This window comes from Urocampus carinirostris, chromosome 16 (genome assembly GCF_059441175.1).
Source record: "Urocampus carinirostris isolate Australia breed hairy pipefish chromosome 16, RoL_Ucar_1.0, whole genome shotgun sequence".
Taxonomy (NCBI): domain Eukaryota; kingdom Metazoa; phylum Chordata; class Actinopteri; order Syngnathiformes; family Syngnathidae; genus Urocampus; species Urocampus carinirostris.
Window position 1 is genome coordinate 11,016,542 of NC_142364.1, and position 27,292 is coordinate 11,043,833.

At 40.5% G+C, this 27,292-nt stretch overlaps 1 protein-coding gene and 1 long non-coding RNA gene across 7 annotated transcripts in view; one reads left to right on the forward strand and one right to left on the reverse strand.

The window, feature by feature from the left end:
- The window catches only part of LOC148350279 (protein turtle homolog A-like), a 46,632-nt gene extending 41,788 nt beyond the window's left edge, over positions 1–4,844 (forward strand). For all 5 annotated transcript variants that reach the window (XM_088320258.1, XM_088320260.1, XM_088320259.1 and 2 more), the window contains exons 19-21: positions 440–2,326; positions 3,453–3,523; positions 4,356–4,844. In XM_088320258.1, the coding sequence (XP_088176384.1) occupies positions 440–2,326; positions 3,453–3,523; positions 4,356–4,480 (2,083 nt within the window). In that variant the 3' untranslated portion in view covers positions 4,481–4,844. The remainder of the gene's footprint in view (positions 1–439; positions 2,327–3,452; positions 3,524–4,355) is intronic.
- A 179-nt stretch (positions 4,845–5,023) lies between these two features.
- The window catches only part of LOC148350280 (uncharacterized), a 114,786-nt gene continuing 92,517 nt past the window's right edge, over positions 5,024–27,292 (reverse strand). The window contains exons 3-4 of one of the 2 annotated variants that reach the window (XR_015847128.1): positions 21,350–21,410; positions 5,024–5,898 (exon numbers count right to left, since the gene is read on the reverse strand). This is a non-coding gene — a long non-coding RNA (uncharacterized LOC148350280). Of the gene's footprint in view, positions 5,899–12,388; positions 12,639–21,349; positions 21,411–27,292 lie in introns of those variants that run through there. The other variant, XR_015847127.1, reaches the window with a different exon arrangement.

Genomic DNA, 27,292 nt, shown 5'->3' on the forward strand with positions numbered 1-27,292 from the left:
AACTTGGTTGTGTTTTCTCTTTACCTCTTTCATAATGTGCATGAGGCACCGGAGAGTTTGACTCGCTAGAAGTATTATAAGCGTATATGTTCTTTATTGGAATGTATTTGGATTTTTTTTTTTTCCCCAAAACAAAGTAATAGATCAACTTGGTTGTGTCTCCTCTTTACCTCCTCCTAATGTGTGTGCACTGGAGAGCTCGGCCCTGGCTCAACAATGTTGTAATTGGACTGCATACATTTTCTAAATATAACATATAGATAAAAAAGACAGGATTTTATCATTATCGGTAGGAAATTATAATGCTCCCACTTTTTTTAACCGGGCCATTGATTTTTTTTTCTTTATCTTTTTTCTGGCTGGCTTTCAGGCAGCCGTTATTTTCTCTGCTTCTCCCACCCCCACTTTTTTATAACTTTTTTTTGCTTCTTCCACTCAGAAAAATTTCAAGCTGCGGCAGCCCAGACAGCACGTCGAAAAAAAGCCTGCTGGCAGCAGACGCTTTTTCTCGTCTTTCGTCCTCAAAAAATGAGCGCTTCTCTTTCTACGATGACAATCGAGCACACCAGCTCCAGAATAGTCAAAATCGACCGGAGAGTCTGGACTCTTGTTCACTTTCTTCTCCTGTTGAATTGATCTCAAGAGGTCCTGACGGGCGCTTCGTAGTGGCACAAGAGGACATTCTAAAGGTTCAGAGCAAGAAAAGTACGAAATGGAATCAATCAGCGGAAGAAAAAGACAGTCAAAACGCGCCGTTTGTCCTTTCTGTGGACCTTTTACCCAGCAACACAACCTACAAGCAAAAGGGAAGTGATGAGGCCCTCTCAGACTCCAACTCTAGTTTTCATCCAGCGAGCGCATCCTCCCCCACATTCGCTGTGCTACCGCACTTGCGCACAGGCCTCGGTTGGCCTCAAACCGCAGCTAGTGCTCTGCTCCTCCAAATGGAACACGAGCGAGAGAGGGGAAACCTCACTCATTGTCTGGAATTGGCAAAGGAGAGAGAACGACTGGCCAGGGAACTGCAGAAATATAGAGTGCGCCGATGCTCGAAAGACGACGAAATGAGAGAGAAAGGCGTTAATGAGCTTGTTCAGGGATTTAAAAGCTACACCTTGCCAAGTAGACATAGAAAGAGTAACAGGAACAGAGATTTGTCGCCAACCTCTTGGCTTCAAGGGGATGAAATTCCCTCAATTACCACAGATAGACCCCGATTTCATCCTTGCACTCTTCCAAAATCCTTCTCCAACCGCCATTCTCTATCCTCAACTGGAGAGTTCCGGCTCCAAACAAAAGGAAACAAGCATTACACCAATAGTCCACCTCCACAATCGACAATGAGACACCAGAGGGTACAAGAAAGCTATGATGGCGTATCAAAATCCACATTTTTTCAAACACAAGAACCTGAATCGTCTTCTGACGAATCGAGACAAGGTGAGACAAGTTTCGAGTGCAGAAGATCCAATTTGGCGCTGGATAATGCGGAGGGCCATTTCCCAGATCTAGAAATGTTTGTGGATGAGCCAGAACCCGGAAGATATTCTACACGTCAACGAGTACAAGCAATGAAGCGGAGTACCAGCTACCACCCCCAGGAAAACTCCCAAGAACCGCAATTGCGTCGAGCTAGGAGCCAAGGTTCCAAATTGTACGAATCAAACAATCAATTCCAGAACCTTCACACGGCAGGAGTAGAAGACTCAGAGTTCCTGACTCCTGATGCTTGGATCCAGGCATTAAGCAGAGAAAAGCGCTCCGATTTAGAGTTTGTGCACACAGGATCCACCTCCAAATACTCTACAATTGTGCCTGATCCATCCCTCGAATCAAGGTCTCACCAGAAACTGTTAGATGAGTGTCTCATTTCCAAATACTCTGCATCTGTTCATGGTCCTTGCCAAGCCATCTATAGTCCACCCCTTGTATCGAGGTCTCACTCAAAACTGATCCGTAAGGGTTCCATCTCCAAATACTCTGCACCTGTTCCTTGCAGACCCAGTTGCAGTCCACTAATTTCATCGAGGCCTCACCAAAAACTGATCAGAGACACTTCTGCTGTCCCCACATGGCCAGAAAAGTGCCAGGACCCTGTCAAACGTTCAACAACGGAGGACAAAAACCCAACCTCGACTAACTGTGTTACAACAGCAGAAATGGACGAGGAGGTTCCCGATTCCGGTAGTGGTTACAGTAGTCTGGCCAGTAGCGGCCGAGGAAGCATGGCGCCCGCTAACGGTCGCTCGATTTCCAGTCGGTCCTCTATTAACGGCAGCGTACGCGCAGAAGACGTCTACAATCACAGAAACGTAAAGGGTCAAAGGTAAGGGACCATAATCATTTGATCATAGGCTTTTACCTTGGAAAATGTTGTCCTGAAGGAAAACCTGACACAACCATATTATTACGTAACACTTGTATCATGATTTTGACATCAGGGATCAACAATACCAAATTTGGACAACAGGCACATCCAAACTTTTCAATTACACACATTTCTTCTGAAGCATTTTACAAAACAACGTCCGTAGCTATGTCCTTCAAAGTTGACTGACTGTCCACAATAGTCCCCACTTCTGAAGATTTTAAGTCTTGTTTTAATAAAGTTGTCTGTTTAAGGCACAGAAGGCTTAAAAAATGCGAAACACTCACATTGAAATACTTAACTTTACGTCCTCAAAAGGATTATATGCGTAAAAAGGTATGAAAGTATCAGGTAGCTATTTAGCGCTTGCAGTTGTTGCTAGCCAACATCCACTACATAGATCTGGCAATAGATTTCAATTTTCCAACTTTCTAAGTAGGGTTTCAAACTAATCATAGGGTTTTAATTTAGTTTTTTACATTTTAGGGTTAGGTTTCAAAGTGGGGGTTTCAAACTCATCCGAGTGTTTTGAATGAGAGTTTTACATCAGTTGTAAGTTTTCAAAGCTGGGTTAAATTAATCCTAGCGTTTCAATTCAGGGTTTTAGGGCTAGGGTTAAAGCAATGGTTTGGGATTCAAAGAGGCGATTTTAAGGCAAGGCAAGTTTATTTGTATAGCACAATTCATACACGAGGCAATTCAAACTGCTTTTAGATTCATCCCTGTGTTTCAAATGATAGGTTTACTGTTGGTGGTAGGATTGGGGTCAGAGCAAGGTTTACGATTTGAGCATGACCTTTTCATTACATAATGTTTATATCATTTGAACCCCTAACCTTAAATTTCTGCAATTTTTCTCAAGTCAGTTGCACAAAAAAAATATTCTTTCCACCTCCATCGTTCAAATCTGATCGTCTTCAACAAGATAGTCCCCCTTTTGAAGATTTTTAGTCTTTTTTTTAAGTGTCCACTTGTCAGATTCACGTGACGCGTCCAGTTTTTGTAAACCAGGCGTTTCAAGTTCATGGCTATTCCTGAGTGTGTTATAAAAATGAAAATTGTTTTTGTGTTCTGTCCACGGCAGAAAACCTTCTGTTGACGAGAACTACGAGTGGGACGAGGTGGACGTGTCCTCACAGGCAGGAGAGCACCATGGTAAGCCTATTAACACATTTTCAATGTCCCCATCAGCCACTGTAAAAAGGCCTCTCTTCCTTTTCAAAATAGAGTAGAGCCTGCCCCATGATACAATGTGAATCGGTGGAGATTGCAAAGTGAAATTGCCGTATAGCAGCGGGTACCAACATATGCTAAATAACTTGGTTTCCTACCCCATTAAATTTGAGGGGATTATGTATGTGTTATTTATGAGTAAATAACCATAACTAAATATGTATGTCAAGGAAAAGAAAATTTTATTTGCTTTTAGTGTGACATGAGCTGGGGCAGAAGAGATAGCAGATTCAAATTTAAACTTCCGGTTGCGAGGATTGCCTAAAAAAGATATTTTCTTCTCTTTTTAGCACCATTGCAAGCCTTATGTAGTTTATCTAATCTCAAGCTTCTTCATTATGTTTTTACTTCTCCCTTTAGCATCATAGCAAAAAAAAAAATATAGCACAGCAAATACGGTGTTGTCTCGCCGACTAATTCTTAACTGTATGAGAAGGGCATTGTGAGAAGTAATTCAGTCAATAGAATATTGGCATTTGCATGATTTTGTGAAGCTAATCAATTGCAGACAATTTGAAGTTTGAATTTTGGGCATGCAAAATAATTTGTTGCCCACGTAGTAAAGTGGGTAAAATACTTTAGAGGCCTCAAAAAAACCCATCTTATTCCTTATGCTAAAGTGAAAATTCTGGGGGTCTACTATTCTTGACCTGAACTGAGATACTTGGTTGGTCAATGGATCAAAACATAAAAAAGCCTAAAGGAAAGCTAAGCTAGTTAGCTACATAACACGTGTGTGGTTCCTTCCACGCAGGTCCTTTAACCCCGTGGAATCGGCGCACACCATTCCTCAAGTCTGCAATGGAAGAAGCAAACCTTTTCCTGCCGGACCATCAAAGGCGCTCGGCCTTGCCTCAAGCTAACAGCGTGCTTTTCTGAATCTTCAACGAGTAATTCAGCGATGTCCAGTTTTCTCAAACGTTTGCCTCGTTGGCATAAAAGGAGATCAATGTTAGCTAACTATCTCTATAGCGGAGTTCTAGGTCCCTTTAATTTACTTTTAACAATGCTTTGTTCTTGAATAGAGTTTCTGAAAAGCAAGTACTGTTTTTTTTAGCTGTTGACTCGCTCTAAATGTTGCTGGGGGGAAAAAGTTATCGGAATAGAGCTCCTTTTATCTGGAGTGGGACAAATTCTTGCAGTGTTTTTCCCAACCAAATACTTTTATGTCACCTAGTGCCCCCTGGTGGTGTGGAATACTACTTCAATAAAACACTATTGATTAAAATCACAAGCAAAAACAGATGTGCTGTCACATAAACGGGAATTTAGATTTCATAATTTTAATCATGAAGAATCTTATGTCTACGGAAGCCCGAACGAGCATTTTGCAAAGCAAGCTTGTGCCAGTAATGCTAATAGCACAGAATCGGCCACTTGCTATTGAGTCCTGTGATTCAGGCATTTTCCACTGTTTCTTTCTCTTGCCACTTGGCTGCAGCTTATTGTTAGCGTCTCTTGCTTCATCCTTGAGTGTTGCTCGACTTAGAGATGAGTTCAAATGAATTAGGCATCTTCCTCTTTTGTTTCCAGTGTTTTACTGTCCAGCCACTTAGCTGAGAGCTACAACTTGCTGTTAGCGGCTATTATGCCAACTCCTCCTGCTTCATCCTTTAGTGACACTCGCCTTCCACATCTGAGTTCTGTGATGCAGGCATCTTTCACTTTTTTTCTACCGTTTCTTCATCCACTCACATTAGGCACTTAGCTACTTGCTATGGCTTGCTGCTAGCCATTTTTGTAAGCAGCTCCTGCTTCATCCTATGTTGCGATTCGCCTTTGACAGCTACAGTCCATGATTCAGCCAACCGTGTTGGCCATTTTGTTGCATTCTACTGCCAATGGACCCTGTCCACTTTTTTCCACTGTTTCCTTCTCTTGCCACTTGGCTGCAGGCTACAGCTCGTTGCGAGCCGCTATTGTTATCTGCTGCTGCTGCTTGGTCTTTTAGTGTCACTTCCACAGCAAATATCATCCTGTCATTCAGGCATCTTTGGCTTTTTCCCCACTGTTTCGTTCTCAAGCCACTTTACTGCAATCGATGGCTCACTGCTATAGCATAGATTGCTTTGTTCTCGACTTGCACAGCGAATGTCGCAGAGTCCCGTCATTCAGGCATCTTGCACTTTTTCCCCAATTTCCCCCTCTAGCCCCATGACTGCCGACTCTGACTTGCCGCCATTGTTAGCTTCTTCTGCTTTGTCCTGAAGTGTCACTTGACTTCGACAGCTAACGAAGGCTAATCATGTCATTAGGAATCTTCTCCCATTTTTTCCACTGCAGGGGCATGAAGAGAACTAGAGACAAGACAAATCAACATCATTTTAATTTGTAGTCAGTGGGTTGCATTCAAAAGTCTGACCGGCCTTGGTTTAGAAAATATTTTATGAAATATATATTTTAACTGAAAAAGTGGGCTACTGAGAGACACTGGGGACAAGCATGCCCCTCAAACAGCAATCATTTTTAACCTTTGAAACGTTTTATATTTTAAAACTGTTCAGGAGGACAGATCAAAAGGCCTGACGGAATGTGACATGTCAAATAACATTTACTGGAATTAGCAAACCACAAATCTAATAACAAATTCAATGAAGCTCACAAATATGCATTCTTGTCTGGTAAAGTAGGAAATCACTGTCATCCATTCAGCAGAAATGTCAGCAAAATGTTGATTTGAAAGGAAAAGCAACAACCAAAAGCGGCGGTGACAGTTTAAAAGCCTCCGTTCAAGACCGTCCGGGCCGCCCAAAGTGCATACTTAAACCTGCTCCAAGCCGCATCGAGATGGTTCATGTACACTACCGATTCCGTCGTCATTGAAATTGTTTGCGCAATCGTTTCCAGCCAGGAAAGAATTCCATCAACCTATTTAGGACACCCCGACTTGCTCAGTTTGGGGATTTGACACGACAAATAGACAAGCTAGTAAAAATAACATCAGTTAACCCTGAGTTACTAAAATGGGCTGAAGTCAGGCTAAAAAAAATGGGGGGAAATTTTGTAAAAAAAAATATGATCAGCATCTTTGGGGGTTTCAGAGTTATACATTTTAAGGTATGAGGTAGGTTAAGTGGAACGGTTAGGAGATTAGTGGTACGGTTTAAGGTTAAGTCAAGTCATGTTTATTTGTTTGGCCCTTAATCAGAAAGAGTCTCAAAGAGCTGCACAGACCACAGATTAATCCAAACCACAGACTATTATGACACTATCCCCTGATCTAAAACCTACATGAGGGCAAATAATACACAGATACACAGATATTTGGTTAGGATTCCAAGTGGCTTTTAATTTAGGATTTGACATAATTTCTAAAGTTTCATGGTTGGAGGTTAGGGTTAAGGTTCTTGTTAGGGTTAGGTTTTAGGGTTAGGATATAAATTATTTTTAATTCATCTTAGGTTTTTAAATAAGAGTTACGTTGTTTTTAGGATTACTACATAGGATTTAAAACTCATGAGTTTTAAAGTTGTTTTTTTACATCTATTTTAGAGTTTCAAATTAGGGATTGAAGTTCATCCCAGGGTTGCAAAAGAGGGATTAAGGTAGTAGGTCTAATAGCAGTGTCTGAAACTCATGACAAAAAATTACCACGGACCAGGGCAGAAAACTGAAAAGTTGCCTGCCCAGCCATAAAGTTGCCTGACCCATTTTTCACAACTTGAAACACAATAAGACGACTCATCGCAAAAAAACATTGTTGCAAAGTATTAAGGTTTGATAATCAGAATATATAACAGAACAACACTTTAAAATTATGTTTATTATAAATCTACTTATAACATTCATTGCATGTATATGACATCGCTGTTTTCCATCTGCCATCAGTATGTACCTGTATTTACTCATCTTCATTCATGCAATGTTTGCGTTGCCTCGTCTGCTACAAGCCACGTGAACTCCTCTTTCCACAATACTTTTAATGTAAGTTTACGTTTTATAGCGTCATCAATTTTGTTAGCTTCTTTTGATTATTTCTTCTGGGGCTGAGGTTTTGGCTTGATTCCTAACCACTTATCCATTTTTCTCATGTTCTACTTTGGAAATGCACGATCTTACAACGCTCGGGAAAGTCCGGAAGCACGAAGTTATTCAATGCAGGCTTCTGATTAGCTGCCGAATATGCAAATTGCCAAACAAACCGAAATTCTGAAATTTCCAAAACTAACCAAGATTCCAAAATAGGAATAATACAAACGTTTTTTTTTTTCTTTTTCTTGTAAACGTTATTTCAGACACTGATACTACGTAGGATTTAAAACTCATGAGTTTTAAAGTTATTTATTTTAGGGTTTCTAATTAGAGATTGAAGTTGATGCCAGGATTGAAAACAAGGGATTAAGGTTAGTAGTGGGGATAATAGAGTGGCTTTGGTTAAGGTTAGTAGTAGGGTTTGGGTCAGGATTGAAAGTGGAGTTTTTAAATTCATCCGAGGTTTTTATATTAGGGTTTTACCGTATTTTCCGCACTATATGGCGCACCATGTTATAAGGCGCACCTTCAATGAATGATATATTTTAAAACTTATGCCATACATAAGACGCACCCCATTATAAGGCGCTATAAGTGCATGCTGGTTTAAGATCAGGTAATTGTGCAATTTTGTAATTGTAATCCTGTGCAGTCCTTCGAGACATTTTTGGGATTAAGGGCTATTTACGGTAAATAAATGTGACGACTTGACTACAGTAGAGAATGTAGTTACTTTATGCAACCTCTAGATGTTGCCACGATCAAGGGAATGTCAACAAAATATTCAAAAAGGTCAAACTTTATTAACAAACAAGCTTTCCACAACTCCATTCACTCCCAAAATAAATAAACAGCCGTTTTATTATTTTCTCTGAGGTAAAGCATTTTCGTGACACATCTTTGACATCTTTGAACAACATCGACATATCATTTTATTTTTTGTCCATTTAGTCAACACGCAAAGAAAAAAACGTCTGATACTGTTATTTTAAATGAAACGTTAGTGCAATCGCAATAAAGTGACACTCGTAATGTGCAAAAACAACGAGTGCAAAGCAATAACATAATAACTGTAAAATGTAAAACGTAAACACACAAAAGAAAAACAAAGATCACTCTATAAGCTCCTCATCGACGAATCCCTCGAATTCTTCTTCTGCTGTGTTCGAATTGACCATATCTCAGTGAATGGGCCATCCAACACGTCCGGTGTTTTTGTGCCAGCGCTGTTGCCTTCGTACGTATAGTTATCGTACTGACACTTCTGCTTGCCGCTCTTTGTTGAACAACCCACTGTTCAAGTGTCTCCTCTAACTCTGGCCATCTTGCTTTATTGCCACGGAAACTTTGTTGAGTTTTCCTTACTTGGCGGAGCTTATCTTCATCCTTTCTCCACTTCCGTACCATCGATTCATTTAAGTTTAACTCTCTCGCTGCCGCTCTATTGCCGTGTTGTGCTGCGTGACTGATCGCTTTGAGTTTAAACTCGGCGTTGTACGCGTGTCTCTTAACAGGAGCCATTTTCTTATACAAATGCACGTATGAAAGAGAATCTCGCTCTCTCTCTCTCTCTCTCGCTCTCTCTCTCTCTCAAACGTGACATTCTGAATAATTCTGCGTTTGTTTAAGGTAAATTGTGCTTTACATCTTCACCAGTCATAACCCTGGATTCAGACAAATACTGTATTTGTTGAATATGAATTAAGCAGTTTAATGGGTTAGCCATTTTGCCACTTAGTAAACAAATACAACACGAGCCCCGGCAACTACCAATCGTTTAATATTTCCCAGTATGCACAGCGCGAAAAATGGAGTCGGCGGCTGTTTCTCGTAGTTGCGAGACCTTGCGAATTTAATATTGAGCCATATATAAGGCGCACTGTGTTATAAGGCGCATGGTCAGCTTTTGAAAAAAAACAAGACTTTTAGGTGCGCCTTATAGTGCGGAAAATACGGTACATTGTTTTTAAGGTTTCAAGGCAACGTTTAAAACTCATTTTTTGGTTTAAGTTTAAAGTTATAGGTTCATATGAATTTTAGAGGTTCAAAGTAGTGTTAAAAACTCATCCTGGGGTTTCAAATAAGAGGGTTATAGGGTTACAGGTTCGAATTTTCAGTGGGTTTTTTAAACTCATCGTAGGGTTTCAAATTAGGGTGTTAAAACATTCTTAGGGTTTTGAAATCAGGGTTTTAGAGTAAAAAGCTAGGTTTAAGGTCAGGGTAAGGATCCAAAGTTGGGGAAAGCTTTCAAAACACAGTTTCCAGACAAACTGTCAGTTTATTTTTTTGCTTGAAGGATATTCTCCGCCGAGACGCTGTCACGCAAACACGGAAAGTGTCTTTTTGTGTTTGATGCAAAACTCACTCGGACGCTTTTCCGCGTCAGACTCTCTCCACTCCGGAATAAAAAAGGCATCCGTGACTTTTCATGTAAATACATTTGCTCGCTCCCACTGAGTGTTTTCCACCAATCAGAAAAGCATAGCGGCTAAACCCTAGTTCTTTGCCTCCAGCCAAGCTATAGTCATCGGATTTGGCAAACCTGGAGCTTTGAACTAGACCCAGTGAAGAGTCTATGCCCAGTTGCCCTACTTTGTCTTTTCTTTCTTCCCCTCGTCGTTCTCTTCTTTACTCTTAAGCAGCAATACGATCCATAAAACCTGGGAAGAATTGTCATTCACACACCTAAATTCATAAAATGGGATCTGACGTGATACAACCAAAATAAGCAAGCCACGATGACCCATAGTACCCGTTTCCTGAGTTCTTTTTCTTCCTCTTTAGCAACAATATAGTCCATAGAACCATAGCAAATCAATTTCATACATTTAGGTATGAAAATGTTGGTTTCTACGTAATAAAACCAAACGAATAAGCCATAAGGGCCCGATGAGACCCAGTGAGAGTGCATACCCCTGCCCCCTGATTTCATACTGGAATGTTCAGTGTGCAAAAATTTGGCAAACTAAAGGACCAGGTCCTTGTTTGCCCTGTGGTAGGACAACCAGGGACAGAGGAGTGTCGGTTCTCTTTCAGAATCAGAGTATTATTAAGTCTCCGTGTGAACGATAGGGTCAATTTTCCCGTCGATTCCGGAAAAAAAACTACTGCCGCTCACTGTTGCCACTCGTGTAAAACAAATCATTCCAGCAGCGTCCAGTCGGAGGGTCAATAATGTTAATTACGCCGCGAGTAAACAGAGTCATCTAGAAATTAAATTGACCTCACAACAATCGGCAGCAAAGATCATGCCGGCTTCCCAACTTGATTCAGGACAAAATCAATCAATGGGGCCTTACATCTTGCACAGACACAACAACCACCAACCCAAATGCAGTCTAGATGGATGGACGCAATTAAGTGCTCACATTAAGCAAGTTGTGGGGACAATTAGGCCTCATACTGAGTTCAAGTCTCTGTAAGCACCGAAGAACAGTTTTTCTATCTGAGTTGATCATAAGAACAAGATCTAAAGGAGGTGAATTGTACAGGTTGTGTTAGAACTGGTGTCAGAACAAGACTGAAAAAAGAAGCTTTCCCTAAAAGGTAGGTTTCTTCCAAGCCTAAAGTTTCCGAAGGGGATCCTAAAGGGGTCTTCCCCAGATCCCTAGACACCATGCACTCATCTTATAGCTACTAGATTGCCAGAATCACAGAAAAACTAAAAGAATCCAAACTGTATGATGGCTTTTCGTTTCCAAAAACCTTAGGAGTTTCTGGGGAAATCCTTTAAATGGTCTCCCAAAGAAAGGAGAAACTAAAAGCACAGGTTTTTCTTCACGAATCCGTTTCCTGTTCTGGAAAGATCCTTTTCAAGATTCTTTGGTAGATCATCAGAATGAATGAGAAACTGAACAAATCCAAACTGAAAGAAGATTTGAACAGCAGGGGAAGTTACAGTATCTATCTAGCACATTGGAGTTCTCTTTTGGTATGATCAGATTAATTGTCCAGTCACTGGACTTTCCTTTAATCTTTAAGGAACGATGAAAAGCGAATGCAATCTGTTCAGTTACAGCAGCAACCATCTATAAACAACAACACAAAAAGATGACTTCTCACATCTGTTTTGCAATCTGGCACTATTCTCCTCAGTAAGGTCGCCCTGGCGCTGTCATTTAGAAATGCATGCATCCCTCATTTATGTTTAGTGCAGTAGTAAATATGTGCACGTCCTTGTAATTGATCTGACTCTGTGGTTGTGGCCATCTTGAATGATCACATGATCCGAAAACACAAGACCTAGACAACATGGAAGAGAGTATCTTGTCCCCACTCCACACTGTCCGCAGTCACAGACTGGAGCGAGAGTCGGGGCTGTCACATATATGACATATTTTTCTAATCGTGAATATTTATCATATAAGTGAATATTTTTCCCATCCACCCACTTTTTGACCACGCTATAATGAAATGTCGTCAAAGAGCATATAGGCACACGTGGAAGCAGACAACACTGGTTTGCCTAATTCCGACTCCCCTTCACTTAAACGCGCAGTCGCTTTTACCATTCGCTTCTCACCGCTGCACTTCCGATAGAATGAGTGTCGCGATCGTAGTCTGTATAATGTGTTTATTGAGAAATATTGGTTGCCGTGACTAAAACAACAAAGCGATTGTTGTCCATATAGAGTACGTTTTTTAAGACATGTTTATGTGAAAATCACCAACATTGAAGGAAACCTAATGTCGCGAAATAATCACGGCCACGACCAGTAGGACAGATGTTGCCCTACTTGCGTTCCGGTCGATCGTTCCTAAGTTGAATATGTTAGTAAGTTGCTTCAGTGCTATATTTTGTATGTTTAAGGCTTGTATAAGTAACTTATATTTTTTTGTACTGAAAAATAAACATTTAATAGAATAATATGCTCTATAAAGATCAATAAAGTGAAGTTTAACTTACTTTAGAAAGATGGGCTTCAAGAGTTAGGTGACTTCTTCCTCCTCCTTGGTAGAAAGTGGACAGAAAAAAGCGATCCAACCATTTTCTCAGCCGCATCAAGCTTCCTTATTCCACTTTCATTTCAAAAGAAACAGCTCGCCTCTTCTTTACACTTTACACCTACCATATTGAATGGATGCACGAGATATTAAACAAAAATATCTAGCTAGTGCAGATTGAATACACACAAACCAGGAAGTAGTGTTGTGGAATGTGGATAATAACTAATGATAAGTATGTAGGCATCTGGTAAAGGCCGTGGGATGACGTTGTTGCAAGAGGTCACAAGCTGATATGCTGAGGAGCCAGGTCGGACGACCTTCACGAAATATCTTAACTTTATTCGAGAACACTATAAAAGCCAATGTTGAACGTCTGGAACGCGTCCCGAATGCAATAAAGCGCGTTCCCTTTTCGCCATATCTCCTCTCTGCGTATTTTTTGGGGCGGCGCCCAACAGATGCCCACATACTTATTAGTTATTATCCACATTCCACAACAGTAGAAGCCGGATTTCTTCTCTGGGGTGGATGCTGGGTGACCTCTCACAGCGCCACACGCTGGTAGTGGCGGAAATAAGCACTACAGCATTGTACAAAAACTTACAGCAATGTACGGATATTTTTTGACATCCTTAAAAAATGTTCATCTCAACCGTTTTACGTCAAGTCATTTTTATTTGTATAGCCCTAAATCACGAAGAGTCTTAAAGGGCTTCACAGATTATTACACGAGTCGAATGGTCGATCAAGAGATCGCAGGTTTGATTCTCGGCTCATTCTTGTTATATGTTAAAGTGTCCTTGGGCAAGACACTGAATCCCTAATGCCTCCAATAGCAGGTCTGACGCTGATGTTGGTTTGTGTGTTAAAGTATGAATAAAGTATCCATCTATCTATCTATATCTATCTATCTATCTAAAGGGGAAAGTGTGAAGCACATTGTAAAGCATTTTGGGAGGTATTCATTGACTTGAAATGCGCTATATGAATGCAGAACATTTACATTTATTTACATTTGTTTTCTCAGTTGCACTGCACTTGCCTAATGAACTTAATAAAACCTCACCCTTTTCAAATAAACTTCCAAGAGTCTTTCTAGAGTTTTCTTTCCCCGAGGACCGACATCCTTAAAATATTTCCGAGACGTGTTTTTGTCTTCACTTTCGATTTTTCTGATTCATGTCTCGTTTTTGTTTTATCTTTGTTATTTTTTACGTTAACGAGACCCGTTTGCATAAAAATGGAATTGCGCATATGTTGTGGCGCTCTTGTTTTTGTTGTCTGGAGTTTTTTTGCATAAATGGCTCCATTAAAATTTAAACAGCCCTCAGCTCTTAAACCCCTCCTAACAAAAAAAGAAATCTGGAAACTAATTAATACTTAATACGTTAATTCCGCTCCGGGCTGGGAGGCCACAACCGAGGAAGAGTTTTTTTTTTTTCTTTAACGCTTCCACAAAACTCATTTTGGTTTCATTTGTATGTATTAATGTACTTGCAAGACTCGACTGCTTGAAACAAATATTTTTGCACTGCAGGCAAGGTGAGAGCGCGACCGCGAAAGCGCATTTATCCTGAATGTAATGGTCGTTAAGTCTCGTCCTTCAGTAATCTATTACTTATTTCCCCAGTTTTCCCCTCTAGTCACTCAGGTTAGCCTCTCTAGCTTTTTAACGTTGGCTGTTGATGCTTCGTCTTTTATTGTAACTTGCCTCAGCTGGCCATGCAAGCAAATGGCACCGGCTCACATAATTCAGGTAGCTTCCTTTTTCCCCCCACCATTTCCCTCTCTAGCCATTCATGTTGGGCACTTGGCTGCAGACTATGGCTCATAGCTGTTTGCTATTGTTACGGTTAGCAGCTCCTGCTTCATTATTAAGTGTCACTTAGCAAGTTATGTGATTTAGGCATCTTGAGTTTTTCTTCCTCTGTTTCCTTCTCTAGCTACTGATGTTAGCCACCTGGCTGCAGGCGGCCTTGCCGCTAGCCACTATTGTTATTGATAGCTGCTTGTGCGTCATCCTTCAGTGCCACATGCCTTCCTTAGCTGCTCATGCAAGCAAATGTCACCTAATCTCATCATTCAGGCATCATCCACTTTTTCCTTCTCTAGCCACACATGTCACGGAGTTCCATGATTCAGGGTCCTGACACTTAAATTCTGCTTTGTTCATCATTTTTTACTGGCATCTGTAGCTTCTCAGATGCTAAAGTTAGCCACTTCCAACAGCAACTCCATCTACTGGCTTTTTATAAAAAATAAATAAAATAAAAAATAAAAATCGCCAGTCTTGAGCCATAAATGAATGATGTCTTCTTTCCACAATGACATTTTCTCACAAGCGCTAGCTTAACCTTGATGATTTTGAAGGTCGACTTGCACTAAGAATCAAAGTGGGAAACATTGAGACATTGCCAGAAATTCACAATCTTGGCCACGGAAATATATACCGCGAAGAAAGCGAGCCAAGATGGACTGGAATCCTCTCGGGAAATCTGCTGGGAATTTTCTCGCCAAGACCACGACAGGTAAATCCCGCCTACTGGGATGCCCGAGATTAGCAATATCTATTTACATAAATGCAAACCCCGCCCACAAGGGGCCCGGAATCTCTCATGTGCGCCAGCCGGCATGTCCCTTACGGTGTCAGCTGCTTCGTATATATTAAGGAACCTCGAACACAATTTGGGGGGGGCTGTCTAGGGTATGGGTGAGGTGGGGCCAAATCGGCTTTTCCCCGAAAGAAAACTTTGATAAAAACATTCAAATGTTTTACAAAATTCTGAAAATGAAGTAATTACAATTAGTAAGAAAATACACAAGTAATAAATACAACAGTAATTCACCAAATAAGTACAGTGGATTCTCGACTCTAATCCGTTCCAGAACCCTGTTCGAAAACCGATTTGTTCGATCACCAAAATCCGTTCCAACACCCTGAATGTTTACCTTGAATGTTTAACGTAAACATAAAGCTAACCCAAGCTAATCGTACTTCCGCGTTATCCTAATCTTCCGTACGAAAGATTACGCTAACATGAACGTGTAAATTTTTTTTAAAAAGGATAAAGCAAAGAATTATGCATAGGATTTCTTACCTTTGTGGTGGTCAGCAGAAGGCGCAGGTGGACAGTGGGGTATTCCCTAGCAAGATCAGACACTCGCACACCTCCTTCATATTTTGCTATTATTTCTTTCTTACATGCAATAGTTGTACGCACTACTTTTCTCTTTCACCTGTAGCAACTTTGCTGCTTGCACTGACTTTCTTCTGAGGCATAATTAGGGGCTAAAACACTCCGTTCACCGATATTAAAAGCGAAAGCAAAAGGAAGCACGTCCGCACGTGATAACAGTTGGTCACGAAAAGAGCCATCTACACCCGTACGCCGCTCAGCATCGCACCCTAGCGTACGCACTCAGGTATTACCGGCGTTCGAACTCCGATTTTTTGACCGAAAAGCGAAGCAAGAATTTCTCGAAATTTTTGGTCGGACTCCGATTTGTTCGAACTGAGAGGCGTTCGAAAACCGAGGTTCCACTGTATTTACGTACATTTTCTACACAAACAAATCTAAAATTAAAGAGAGGATTGATATCAAAATAAATCACTCAGTAAATAATGGTCCGCACAAATATATTGAGCCAAAGCTAGCAATTCACAAACTTGAATACAGACATAATTTCCAGTAGCCAATAGGGATGCAAAAAGTTCTCTATCAATGGGATAAAAAAATTGAATTTAGAGTAGAATTGGATTTTTGCTAATTAAAAATGTAATTGCCTCCTATGAAAATAATTAAAGCTGAGACCAATGTTAGCAATTTCCCAAAGGAGAAAGCGTGCAAGCCGGCATGTCGCTGTTTTTAAGTGTAAATAAAGTTTGGCATTGCAATATTTCACTAGCCTTTTCATCAGCTTCTTCTCAACCCAGTACACCAGCTCTGACCAACTCCAGCTACTGGCCCTTTTCAGCCGCTGCGATGCTCGACTTGGGCCAACAGGACAAAGCAAAACTTCAGAATGTTTGATAGAGACAAAATTCACGTTAGTCGATATGGAATGTGAATTCTCTCTGGAATTCTTCCAAGAATGTTCTCGCCAAAATCCCACCAGCAGGGAAGGCCTGGGATTGGTTCAGATGGAAAGGGAATTCCGCCCCCAAGAAGCTATTCAAAGGGGGGAAATAAATGAGAATCGGGGGACATTTAGATTTTCGACGAAAATTTCGATTAATATCCTCTGCGAAGAAAAAAAAAAAGGAGAGACCGATTAAGGCAATTCTCTCAAGATGGATGCCTTTGAATGATCCAGCTGTCATGTTCCCCTTGTTTGCTGCGCCGTGAAAATAAAGCTTGCTCTTGCAATTGCTTTGTAATTAGTCCCTTTTTAGTGAAGGATTTTGTACATTTGACTATAAAGGATTTTATACAATTGAATACAAGTTACATTTATGCAGTGCAATGAATGCAGAATATTTTGTCTAGTTCTGTTGATAACAGGACTCTGACGGAGGACGGCAGGTGATGTTTTGAGAACAAGGCCCTGATGACGTAGAAACGCTAGGTGTTGTTTTGGTTAATCTTAGACATCACGGCGCTCTTCTCCGAGGTGGTGGAGCCCAGGTGCGGCCATGGGAGGAGTCGGCGCACCGTTGTGCGGGAAAAGGATGGCCAATGAGAGGAGGAGCGAGAGGACTTGAGAGAGGGCTTGCCAAAGACTCCGGTGACACTAATTCGGCCATATTGGATGGAGTTCATTTTACTCTTAACCTTCTATCTAGCTTCCTTTTAGGTTTTTACCTATTTACTTTTCCAGCTATCAACCTACTTTTTAACTATTTAACAAGCTATCTAGCCTTTTACATTTTTTATGCTATCTAGCTAACGTTAATTAGTTAAATTGCTAATGAAATTACATCTGCCCCCATTCGAAAATGTCGGCTTTTCTTGTTCATCTTTTTCATCAAGAAACGAGCGTGCATTGTTGGGTAGATGTAGGTTGTGTTTGGTTAATGGAGTAAGATAACTAATTCGAACAATTTGGTAAACGATACATTTTAATAATTAGTCATTTACACTAGCTCTGACCAACTCCTGCTATCGGCACTTTTCAGCTGCTCCGGGTGTGCAGGTTAAATGGCATCAAAAGGACAAAGCAAGAAAGTCTTCAGTGAGTGATTTTTGCCGATTAAAAATGTCCAATAAATCCCTCCATGGAAAAATGAAAGCTGAGACTGATTTTGGCAATTCCCTAAAGGAGGAAGCAGCCCGGAAGCTTTTGAGTGAGCCACCATTGTTGTTAGCTGCTCACTGTAACTAAAATTTACTTTCATTGCCCTTTACATTAGCTTATTCTCAGGCACTTACACTAGCTCTGACCAACTCCAGCCATCAGCTCTTTTCAGCTGCTCCGGGTGTGCAGGTTAATTTTCATCAAAAGCAACCAGCAAGAACATTTTTTCTCGTTGTGCCGACTAAAAATGGCGACTAATTGCCTCCGGGGAAAAAAGGAAAAGCCGAGACGGATTTTGGCAATTCCCTAAAGAAGGAAGCAGCCCGGAAGCTCTCGAGCGAGCCAGCCGGCATGTCACTGATGTTGTGGATGACGCTTGACAGAAACAAACAAGGGATCCGATTTATTCCAATTTGATTCCCGCTGTCGATTCGCCGCGACACGACAATGCACTCAGGCCTCATGACTTTTTGAGCAGCCGCCAAAGAAAAGAAAAAAAAAAAAAGAAAGAAAAAAAAAAGGAAAAAGCTCGCTCGCTCCATCGTTTCTTTAGCAAACTTCTCTCAAACACTTCCTTTCCGATGCTCTCGCCGATGATACGTTTCCGTTTTCTCGCAAATGTCACGAGAGATTGCATTTCCTGGCGCTTCCGATTTGTTTTGTTGTGAGAAACAAAAATAAAAAAACAAACCATGTATTTCAAACACCGTCTAGAAGGGAGGAAATGGAAGTCCTGCCGTGCAAGAAGAACAGAGGACTGTTATTACCGCCCGCAAGATGAATGGCTTGATGATTAAGTCGGGAGTAAAAGAGAAAAACAAATTCAAAGGGATTTTGAAAAGGACACAAATAGATACCGTATTTTCTCCACTGTGAGGCGCACCTAAAAGCCTTTCAAAAGCTGACCATGCGCCTTATAGTACAGTGCGCCTAGTGCAGGGGTGTCAAACTCATTTTAACTCGGGGGCAACACGAGTAGATTAAAGAGAAAGAAAAGAGAGATAAAGCTATAAGAGAAAGAGGGAGGGAAAAGGAGAGAGGGCGGGACAAAGAAAGGAAAAGAGAGGGAGAGAGCGTGAGGAAAAAAAGATAAAAAAACGTGAGAGAGGGGGAAAAGAAAGGGAGAGGAAGAAAGAAATCCAAAGAGAAATAGAAAGACAGAGAGAAAAGAAAGCGTGAAGGGTATGAAGAGAGAAAGAGCAAAAAGGAAAAAAAGGAAGTTAGAGCAAAAGAGGTTAAAAGACACAGAGAGAGAAAGAGACAAAGAGCAACAAAGGAAGAGAAAACAAGGGACACGGAGAGTGAAAGAGACAGAGACAGAGTGGGAAAAAAGGGGTGGAAAGGAGAGAGGGAGAGAGAGAAATAAATACAAGTACTGTGTCTTTGTTCGAGGCACCTGGCTTTGGCAACATCAAGTGAACGTATTTCAACCTGCAGCTTGTTTTTCTCTTGCGCTCCTCTGAGTGTTGTCTCGCGGGCCGCCCGTTGGACACCCGTGGCCTAGTGTATGGATCAATAGTGAGTCGCAACAGGTCTTGCAATGTCACATAGTTCCGCAACTTAGGAATGTGTCACTTGTCATCTTGACCCGTTTTCCCACTGTTTTCTTCTCTAACCACTAGTATGACTCATTTATGGCATCAGGCAATTCAGGCATCTTGTCATAAACAATTTTCTTCCACAGTTTCTTTTTCTAGCCACTCATGTCATTGATTTTTGTCGGTGTTTGAGCCTTCAATGAACGAGGTATATTTTTGCAGAACGAGGATTCCATAAGATGATTGTAAAGGTTGATTTGCACCAAGAATTCCATTTTTAAAGCTGTCAACGACTTTGTTGAACTTTTAGCGTATGCGTCGCTGGCGTACCGGCATGATGAAGCACTCACTTTCCGATACACGCCACCGAGACTTCCCGTTTGTTGACAAGCACCGAGCTTTAAAGCAATTGCAGCAACGGGAGAATAGGCCTGGGAGTTGACGTTTGTCATTTCCTGTCCATCCAAATCCCCGGCACGGTTAAACCCGGGGACCAAAACGATCCCTGCACGATACCCGCTTTTGCACCAGAATACTAATAATAACCGACCGCCGATCGCGCCGCTCTCATCTCTGATGGCGTCTCTGTGAAAAGATTTAAACTGAAGAGGCGTGCCGACACCCGCTCGCCATTGATGCTTTCAAAGACGTTTTCCCAACATTTTATCCCGGCTAGCGCCACGGCAAGAAAGCTCAAAAACAGCTTTATATCTCTCGATCAAAAGCAGGACGGCTCAAGTCAAGTGCAGTGGTTTATGGAAGGGGGTTATGATAAACATGAGCCCCTTATCCTTCCGACTGTGGATAAACAAAGTCGTGTCATCACAATGTCACCAGCGATTGAAACACGTCCTACCGCATATCATCGGAAAGCTTATACTCTTGGGATTCAAGATGTGGACCGTTTCTAAATGTACTTGTCACAGAAACATTAACAATCAGCCTGCAACAAGATACTGGAAAACTATGAAGCCCAAAAGTGCTGCCATATTCCACTCATGAAACGATTATAAATAAACATGGTCTGACCGGCAGATTTAAGAAAAAAAAATCCACCTAAAAGCATTCCTGCATCATTTGACGATCCTCGTTATAATCCCCTTTGTTTTGCTCCATTATTCCCCTTTACAAATAAACAGACTGGTCGGAAGAATTTCAATATGGTCGTTAGCCTCTGACTTTTTGATTGACACCACTCTCGGCCAATTGCAAGCTTTTTTCACAGTCCTTAGCCTGTGACAACCTTTGAGGGCCTGTATTGAAAAAAAACGACATGACCTACTTCAAAAATCTTTAGCCAATAGTAACCAAATCAAATGTTGATTCACATATTGATTAGCCAATGAAATTTACCACATAATTCTATGCAATTTTACAGTATGTATTCAAATCAATGCCGAAAACAAACCTGCGTAAATGCAACCCACATCCATTTTTACGCAAGATGATCAGTATGCACAATCCATGTTTGATTTCTGGAATGAGAAGTCAAACATTTAAAAGCTCTTTCACAATGTCTTAAAATTGGCCATAGTGAAATACACGTTTGCAAAGGTTTTAGGACTGTAAACTGGTCGTCTCCAAATGGAAACACTTTGACATACCTTTAGAAAAATGTGCAAAATACAACGATTATTTTTTTTAGATTGTGATCAAATTTGACCTGGGACAAGGTAAGGCTTCATGCCATTGTCCCAGCGTTTCCAGCTAAAAAATCCCATGCTACACTCTTCTGCAGGCATGAGATTGTAAAAAAAAAATAAAAAAAACTTCTAATTCTGTGTGTTCCAACTAAGGTTAGTCAATGTTAGTAGCACTTGCATTGGTAATTTCAGTTTGGGACAAAACTTCAGAGTGCTACCTATCAAAAGAGACCAAAACTGTCCATATTCTCCAAACTTTTCAAGAACAGTATTCAATTTACTTTGGGATATTAGGTGAATTTTACAGGAAAGTTAAGGGGTTGAAATAACAAAAGAATATAAAGTAAGTAATTTAATATACATGCATGGTTCTAAATCAATATACGTCAAGGAAAAAATGACATTTGATTTACCTTGGGCGGAGCTGGTCAAGTGGAGTAGTGGGTGGATGCAGACGGAGGAGGACCTGGTGGACTAAAAATGAAATTTCAAATTATTTACATGCGAAGATTGTCACACCTTAGAAGATCTTTAGTGAAGTTCCTAAATAATGGAGTGTCCTCTACAAAGCTAGCATAAAACGATCTTGTCGTCAGTGGCTAACCACATAAACAATGATAAAATGCCGATACTTGTGGCACGCTCTTCATAATGCTACTGCTAACACTGCCACTACGATTTGACATTTAAAGAGGCGCCATCTTTGATTGAAGTTCTTGATTCCTAAAAAAATGCGATATCATCTACGAAGTTATCATAAAACGACCTCATCGTCAGTAGCTAACCATGTCAACAAGAATCAAACACCGATACTCATAATGCTAAGATTTATGCTTGGAATTTAATCAACTAAGCTCTCCAGTGCCTCATGCACATTTATAGAGAGGTAGAGAGGTGACACAACCCGAAAGAGCTCACTTTAGAAGTAGAAAATGGCATTAACATTCAATAAAGAAAATGTAAATGTATTCTAATAAGGATCATAAATGCTTAGAATCTAATAAACTAAGCTCTCCAGTGCCTCATGCACATTAACAGAGAGGTAGAGAGGTGACACAACCCGAAAGAGCTCACTTTAGAAGTAGAGAATGGCATTAACATTCAATCAAGAAAATGTAAATGTATTCTAATGAGGATCATAAATGCTTAGAATCTAATAAACTAAGCTCGCCAGTGCCTCATGCACATTTATAGAGAGGTAGAGAGGTGACACAACCCGAAAGAGCTCACTTTAGAAATAGAAAATGGCATTAACATTCAATAAAGAAAATGTAAATGTATTCTAATAAGGATCATAAATGCTTAGAATCTAATAAACTCAGCTCTCCAGTGCCTCATGCACATTAACAGAGAGGTAGAGAGGTGACACAACCCGAAAGAGCTCACTTTAGAAGTAGAGAATGGCATTAACATTCAATCAAGAAAATGTAAATGTATTCTAATGAGGATCATAAATGCTTAGAATCTAATAAACTAAGCTCGCCAGTGCCTCATGCACATTTATAGAGAGGTAGAGAGGTGACACAACCCGAAAGAGCTCACTTTAGAAGTAGAAAATGGTATTAACATTTAATAAAGAAAATGTATAAGTATTCTAATAAGGATCATAAATGCTTCGAATTTCACAAACTCAGCAAACCTGAAAAAGCTCACTTTAGAAGTAGAAAATGGTATGAGAATTCGATAAAGAAAATCTGAATTTATTCTAATGAGGATCATAAATGCTTAGAATCCAATAAACTAAGCTCTCCGGTGCCTCGTGCACATTAAAAGAGAGGTAGAGAGGAGACACAACCCGAAAGAGCTCAAATTTATCAAATGATTAATTTCATTTTCTACTTCTAAAGAAAATATAAATGTCTTCTGATGAACATCATACATGCTTAAAATCTAACAAACTAAGATTTCCAACTATTAAAGAGGCGCCATCTTTAATTTGAAGTTCCCGATTCCCAAAACGGCATGTTGCGAGCTAGCGTGAAGCGATGTCGTGGCTAGCCGCTAACCCCGTCAACAATAAACAAAAAAACATCGCTACTTGTTGCGACGACTTCATGAATAATGAACAGCACTTAGCCCTCGTTTGACTCCTCAGAGGCACCGCTGTCAAGAGCTCAGCGTTACTCGTTCCTCCCCCTGCTTGACAAGGACATTTTTCGCCGCCTCTTTTAAAAGTCACACGCCGCCTCCGACGTCGATTAAACTTCAGTTCGAGCGTCGCTAAAAGCGCCGCGAGGCAGCCTTTGCTAGCTTCCGTGCGTGCCGTGATCTCGTACGTAGCGGGGAGGCACGATAACATCCTGCCTCCGGAGAACGTTGCGCGTAACTTTTATTGCTATATTTAGAAAAAAAGTGCAAAATTGTCATGCCAAATCCTATTATTTTTATTTGTGTCGATACTCGCGTTTACTTAATAAATAACGAAGTAGTCTTGGTAAAAAAAAAATCTGAATTTATTCCAATGAGCATCATAATTTTTCAGAATTTAATAAACTAGGCTCTCCAGTGCCTCATGCGCATTAATAGAGAGGTATAGAGGAAACACAACCTGAAAGAGCTCAACTTCATCAAGTGATTAACTCATTTTTCTACTTCTAAAGAAAATATGAATGTATTCTAATGAGGATCACAAATGCTAAGAATTTAACAAACTAAGTTCTCCAGTGCCTCATGCACATTAATAGGAGGTAGAGAGGAGACACAACCTGATAGAGCTCACTTCAGAAGTAGAAAATTGTATTAATATTTAATAAAGAAAATCTGAATTTATCCTAATGAGGATCATAAATGCTAAGAATTTGACAAACTAAGCTTTCTAGTGCCTCATGCACATTAATAGAGAGGTAGAGAGGTGACACAACCAGAAATAGCTCACTAAAGAAGTAAAAAATGGTATTAACATTCAATAAAGAAAATGTAAATGTATTCTAATGAGGATCATAAATGCTAAGAATCTAACAAACCAAGCTCTCCGGTGCCTCATGCACATTTATAGAGAGGTAGAGAGGAAACACAACCTGAAAGAGCTCACTTTAGAAGTAAAAAATTGTATTAAACATTTGATAAAGAAAATCTGAATTTATTCTAATGAGCATCATAAATGCTAAGAATCTAACAAACTAAGCTCTCCAGTGCCTCATGCACGTGTATAGAGTGGTAGAGAGGAGACACAACCTGAAAGAGCTCACTTCAGAAGTAGAAAATTGTATTAATATTTGACAAAGAAAATCAGAATTTATTCAAATGAGTATCATAAATGCTAAGAATCTAACAAACCAAGCTCTCCGGTGCCTCATGCACATTTATAGAGAGGTAGAGAGGAAACACAACCTGAAAGAGCTCACTTCAAAAGTAGAAAATTGTATTAAACATTTGATAAAGAAAATATGAATTTATTCTAATGAGGATCATAAATTCTAAAAATCTAACAAACTAAGCTCTCCGGTGCCTCATGCACATTAATAGAGAGGTAGAGAAGAAACACAACCTGAAAGAGCTCACTTTAGAAGTAGAAAATTGTATTAAACATTTGATAAAGAAAATCTGAATTTATTCTAATGAGGATCATATATACTTAGAATCTAATAATCTAAGCTCTCCGGTGCCTCATGCAGATTTATAGAAAGGTAGAGAGGAGACACAACCCGAAAGAGCTCAACCTTTTCAAATGATTAATTTCATTTTCTACTTCTAAAGAAAATATGCATGTATTCTAAAGAGGATCATAAATGCTTAGAATCTATCAAGCTAAGCTCTCCGGTGCCTCATGCAAATTCATAGAGAAGTAGAGAGGAGACAAAACCAAGTTGTTTCACTACTTCTATAGAAAATCTGAATTTATTCGAATGTGGAGCAAAACGATTTTTAAATTTTTAAGAAGTAGTGTTGTCTGATGGAATATTCAAGCATGTCTAACAACTCATAATCATGTCCCTCCAGGGCCTCAAGCTTATTTAGAAAAAGTAGAGACCTGACGAAGTTGTGCTAATGCTTCTCTAGAAAATCAAGAAATATTCTAATGAGTAAATGCTTTGAATCCTCCCAACAAGACCATCTCTCCAGTGCCTCGATAAAATTACAAAGAGGTTGAGAGGCGACACGACCAAGTTGTGCGAGTACATCTATTGAAAATCAAAGTATACTCTCGTGTGGTTAATAAATGTTTTGAATCTTTTTAACAAGCAAAGCTCTCAAGTGCCTTGCTCAAATTACAAAGAGGTATGGATGAGACAACCAAGTTGTGCAACTATTTCTACAAAAATCATAAATGCTTCAAATTTCTAATAAGCCAAGATCTCTGGTGCCTCACACACAATACAAAGAGGTAGAGAGGAGACACGACCAAATGATGCTCCTACTTCTATACATTCTAATGAGGAGCACAAACTGTTTTGAATCTTTTTATCAAGACCATCTCTCCAGTGCCTCACTCAAATTACAAAGAGGTAGAGAGAAGACACGACCAAGTTGTGCGAGTACATCTATAGAAAATCAAAGTATACTCTCGTGTGGTTAATAAATGTTTTGAATCTTTCTAACAAGCAAAGCTCTCAAGTGCCTAGCTCAAATTACAAAGAGATACATATGAGACACAACCAAGTTGAGTAACTATTTCTACAAAAATCATAAATGCTTCAAATGTCTAATAAGCCAAGATCTCTGGTGCCTCACACACAATGCAAAGAGGTAGAGAGGAGACACGACCAAATGATGCTACTACTTCTATACATTCTAATGAGCACAAACGGTTTCGAATCTTTTTATCAAGGCCATCTCTCCAGTGCCTCACTCAAATTACAAAGAGGTAGAGCAGAGACACGACCAAATTATACTAATGCTAATTATACTAATGAAGAACATCACATCTCTGACAAACTTTCCAGTGTCGTAGCGGCTGATTGAATATTGTTTTTGTGGCTAAATGTGACCAGTTATCTTTACTCACCGGAGCCTCGCACACATTATGAGGAGGTAAAGAGGAGACACGACCAAGTTGAACTAGATAAGCCAAATTTATTCTAACAACGGACATAGATGCTTGGAATTGAGTCCTTTCTGCCTTTGAGCATGTTTAACAATTTTGATTTTTAAAAAGTTTGATGTTTTATTTATTTCGGATAAAAGAATGAAAAGCTTGAAAATGGTCAAGATTTTATTACATCACAGCCAATGGGCAGCGACTCTGCCCATTTTAGACATTTTGTTTGGTCTGCGGACAATTTACCATCTTCCCGCCGAGCTTCGGGACAACGCCTTCACTTCCCATTTGAGCCAAGCGTCCGCCATCATGCATAATTTAGCCGCGCAAGTGTGGAAACAAGCTAGCGGGGTACTCTTTGCTTATTCTAATTGTGACGCCGCGTGAAGCGACTCCCGCAAATTCTTTGTGATGTTCTTCTAAGCTCCAATTGCTATGCTAGCTAAATTAGCTAGCAGACATGGAAAGAAACCCGAACGGTTTGCAGTGGGCTCGGCTACAGAGTTTGTGGTTGGTCGGTGGTGTGTCTTGGGCATTCAAACAAAAACCTAGCAAGCCTCTCCAGGCCAACAAATGTTTCCACCCGGTCTCAAACCGGGGACCATGTGTGTGTTAGGCGAATGCGCAAACCACTGCACTATGGAAAGAACATATACTATCCATTATATAACAAATTAAAACTTTGCATCATGACAAATTACATCTCTAAGATGCCTGACAGCTATTGGTCAATGTCATATCAAATGCTGGTCCGCTAAGCGTTTGCGTCACGGCTTCATGAAGACCCCGATATGCTTTTGGCTGAACTCCCTCCCACGATGCATTTCTCTCTTTTCAAACCTAGTGTAACAAACTTGAATTTGTTAAGCTATGGGTCTCAATGCTCGCAGTGATGCTAAAGGTTCTCATCTCATTAGCTACAACAATTATCCTCAGTAGGGTCGCGAGGGTGCTGGAGCCCATCCCAGCAATCATCGGGCAGTGGGCAGGGGACACCCTGAACTGGTTGCCAGCCAATCGCAGGGCACACAGGGACAGACAACTCGCTCGCTCATTCACACCTATGGACAATTTGGACCGGCCAATTCACCTGAAATGCATGTTTTTGGAATGTGGGAGGAAACCGGAGTGCCCGGAGGAAACCCACGCAAGCACGGGGAGAACATACAAACTCCGCACAGGAAGTCTGGAGCTGGATTTGAACCCACGCAGGAGGTTCCCAAGACATGAACTGTGCCGCACATGCGCTAACCACTGCGCCGCCGTGCTGCCTTGAGGCTAAAGGAAGAAGCAAAAACATGGTAACCGTAGAAAATAAGCTCACGATTATTAAGGAAAACGAAGATGGTACATTGATTGCTATTGGTTCAACGTTTTA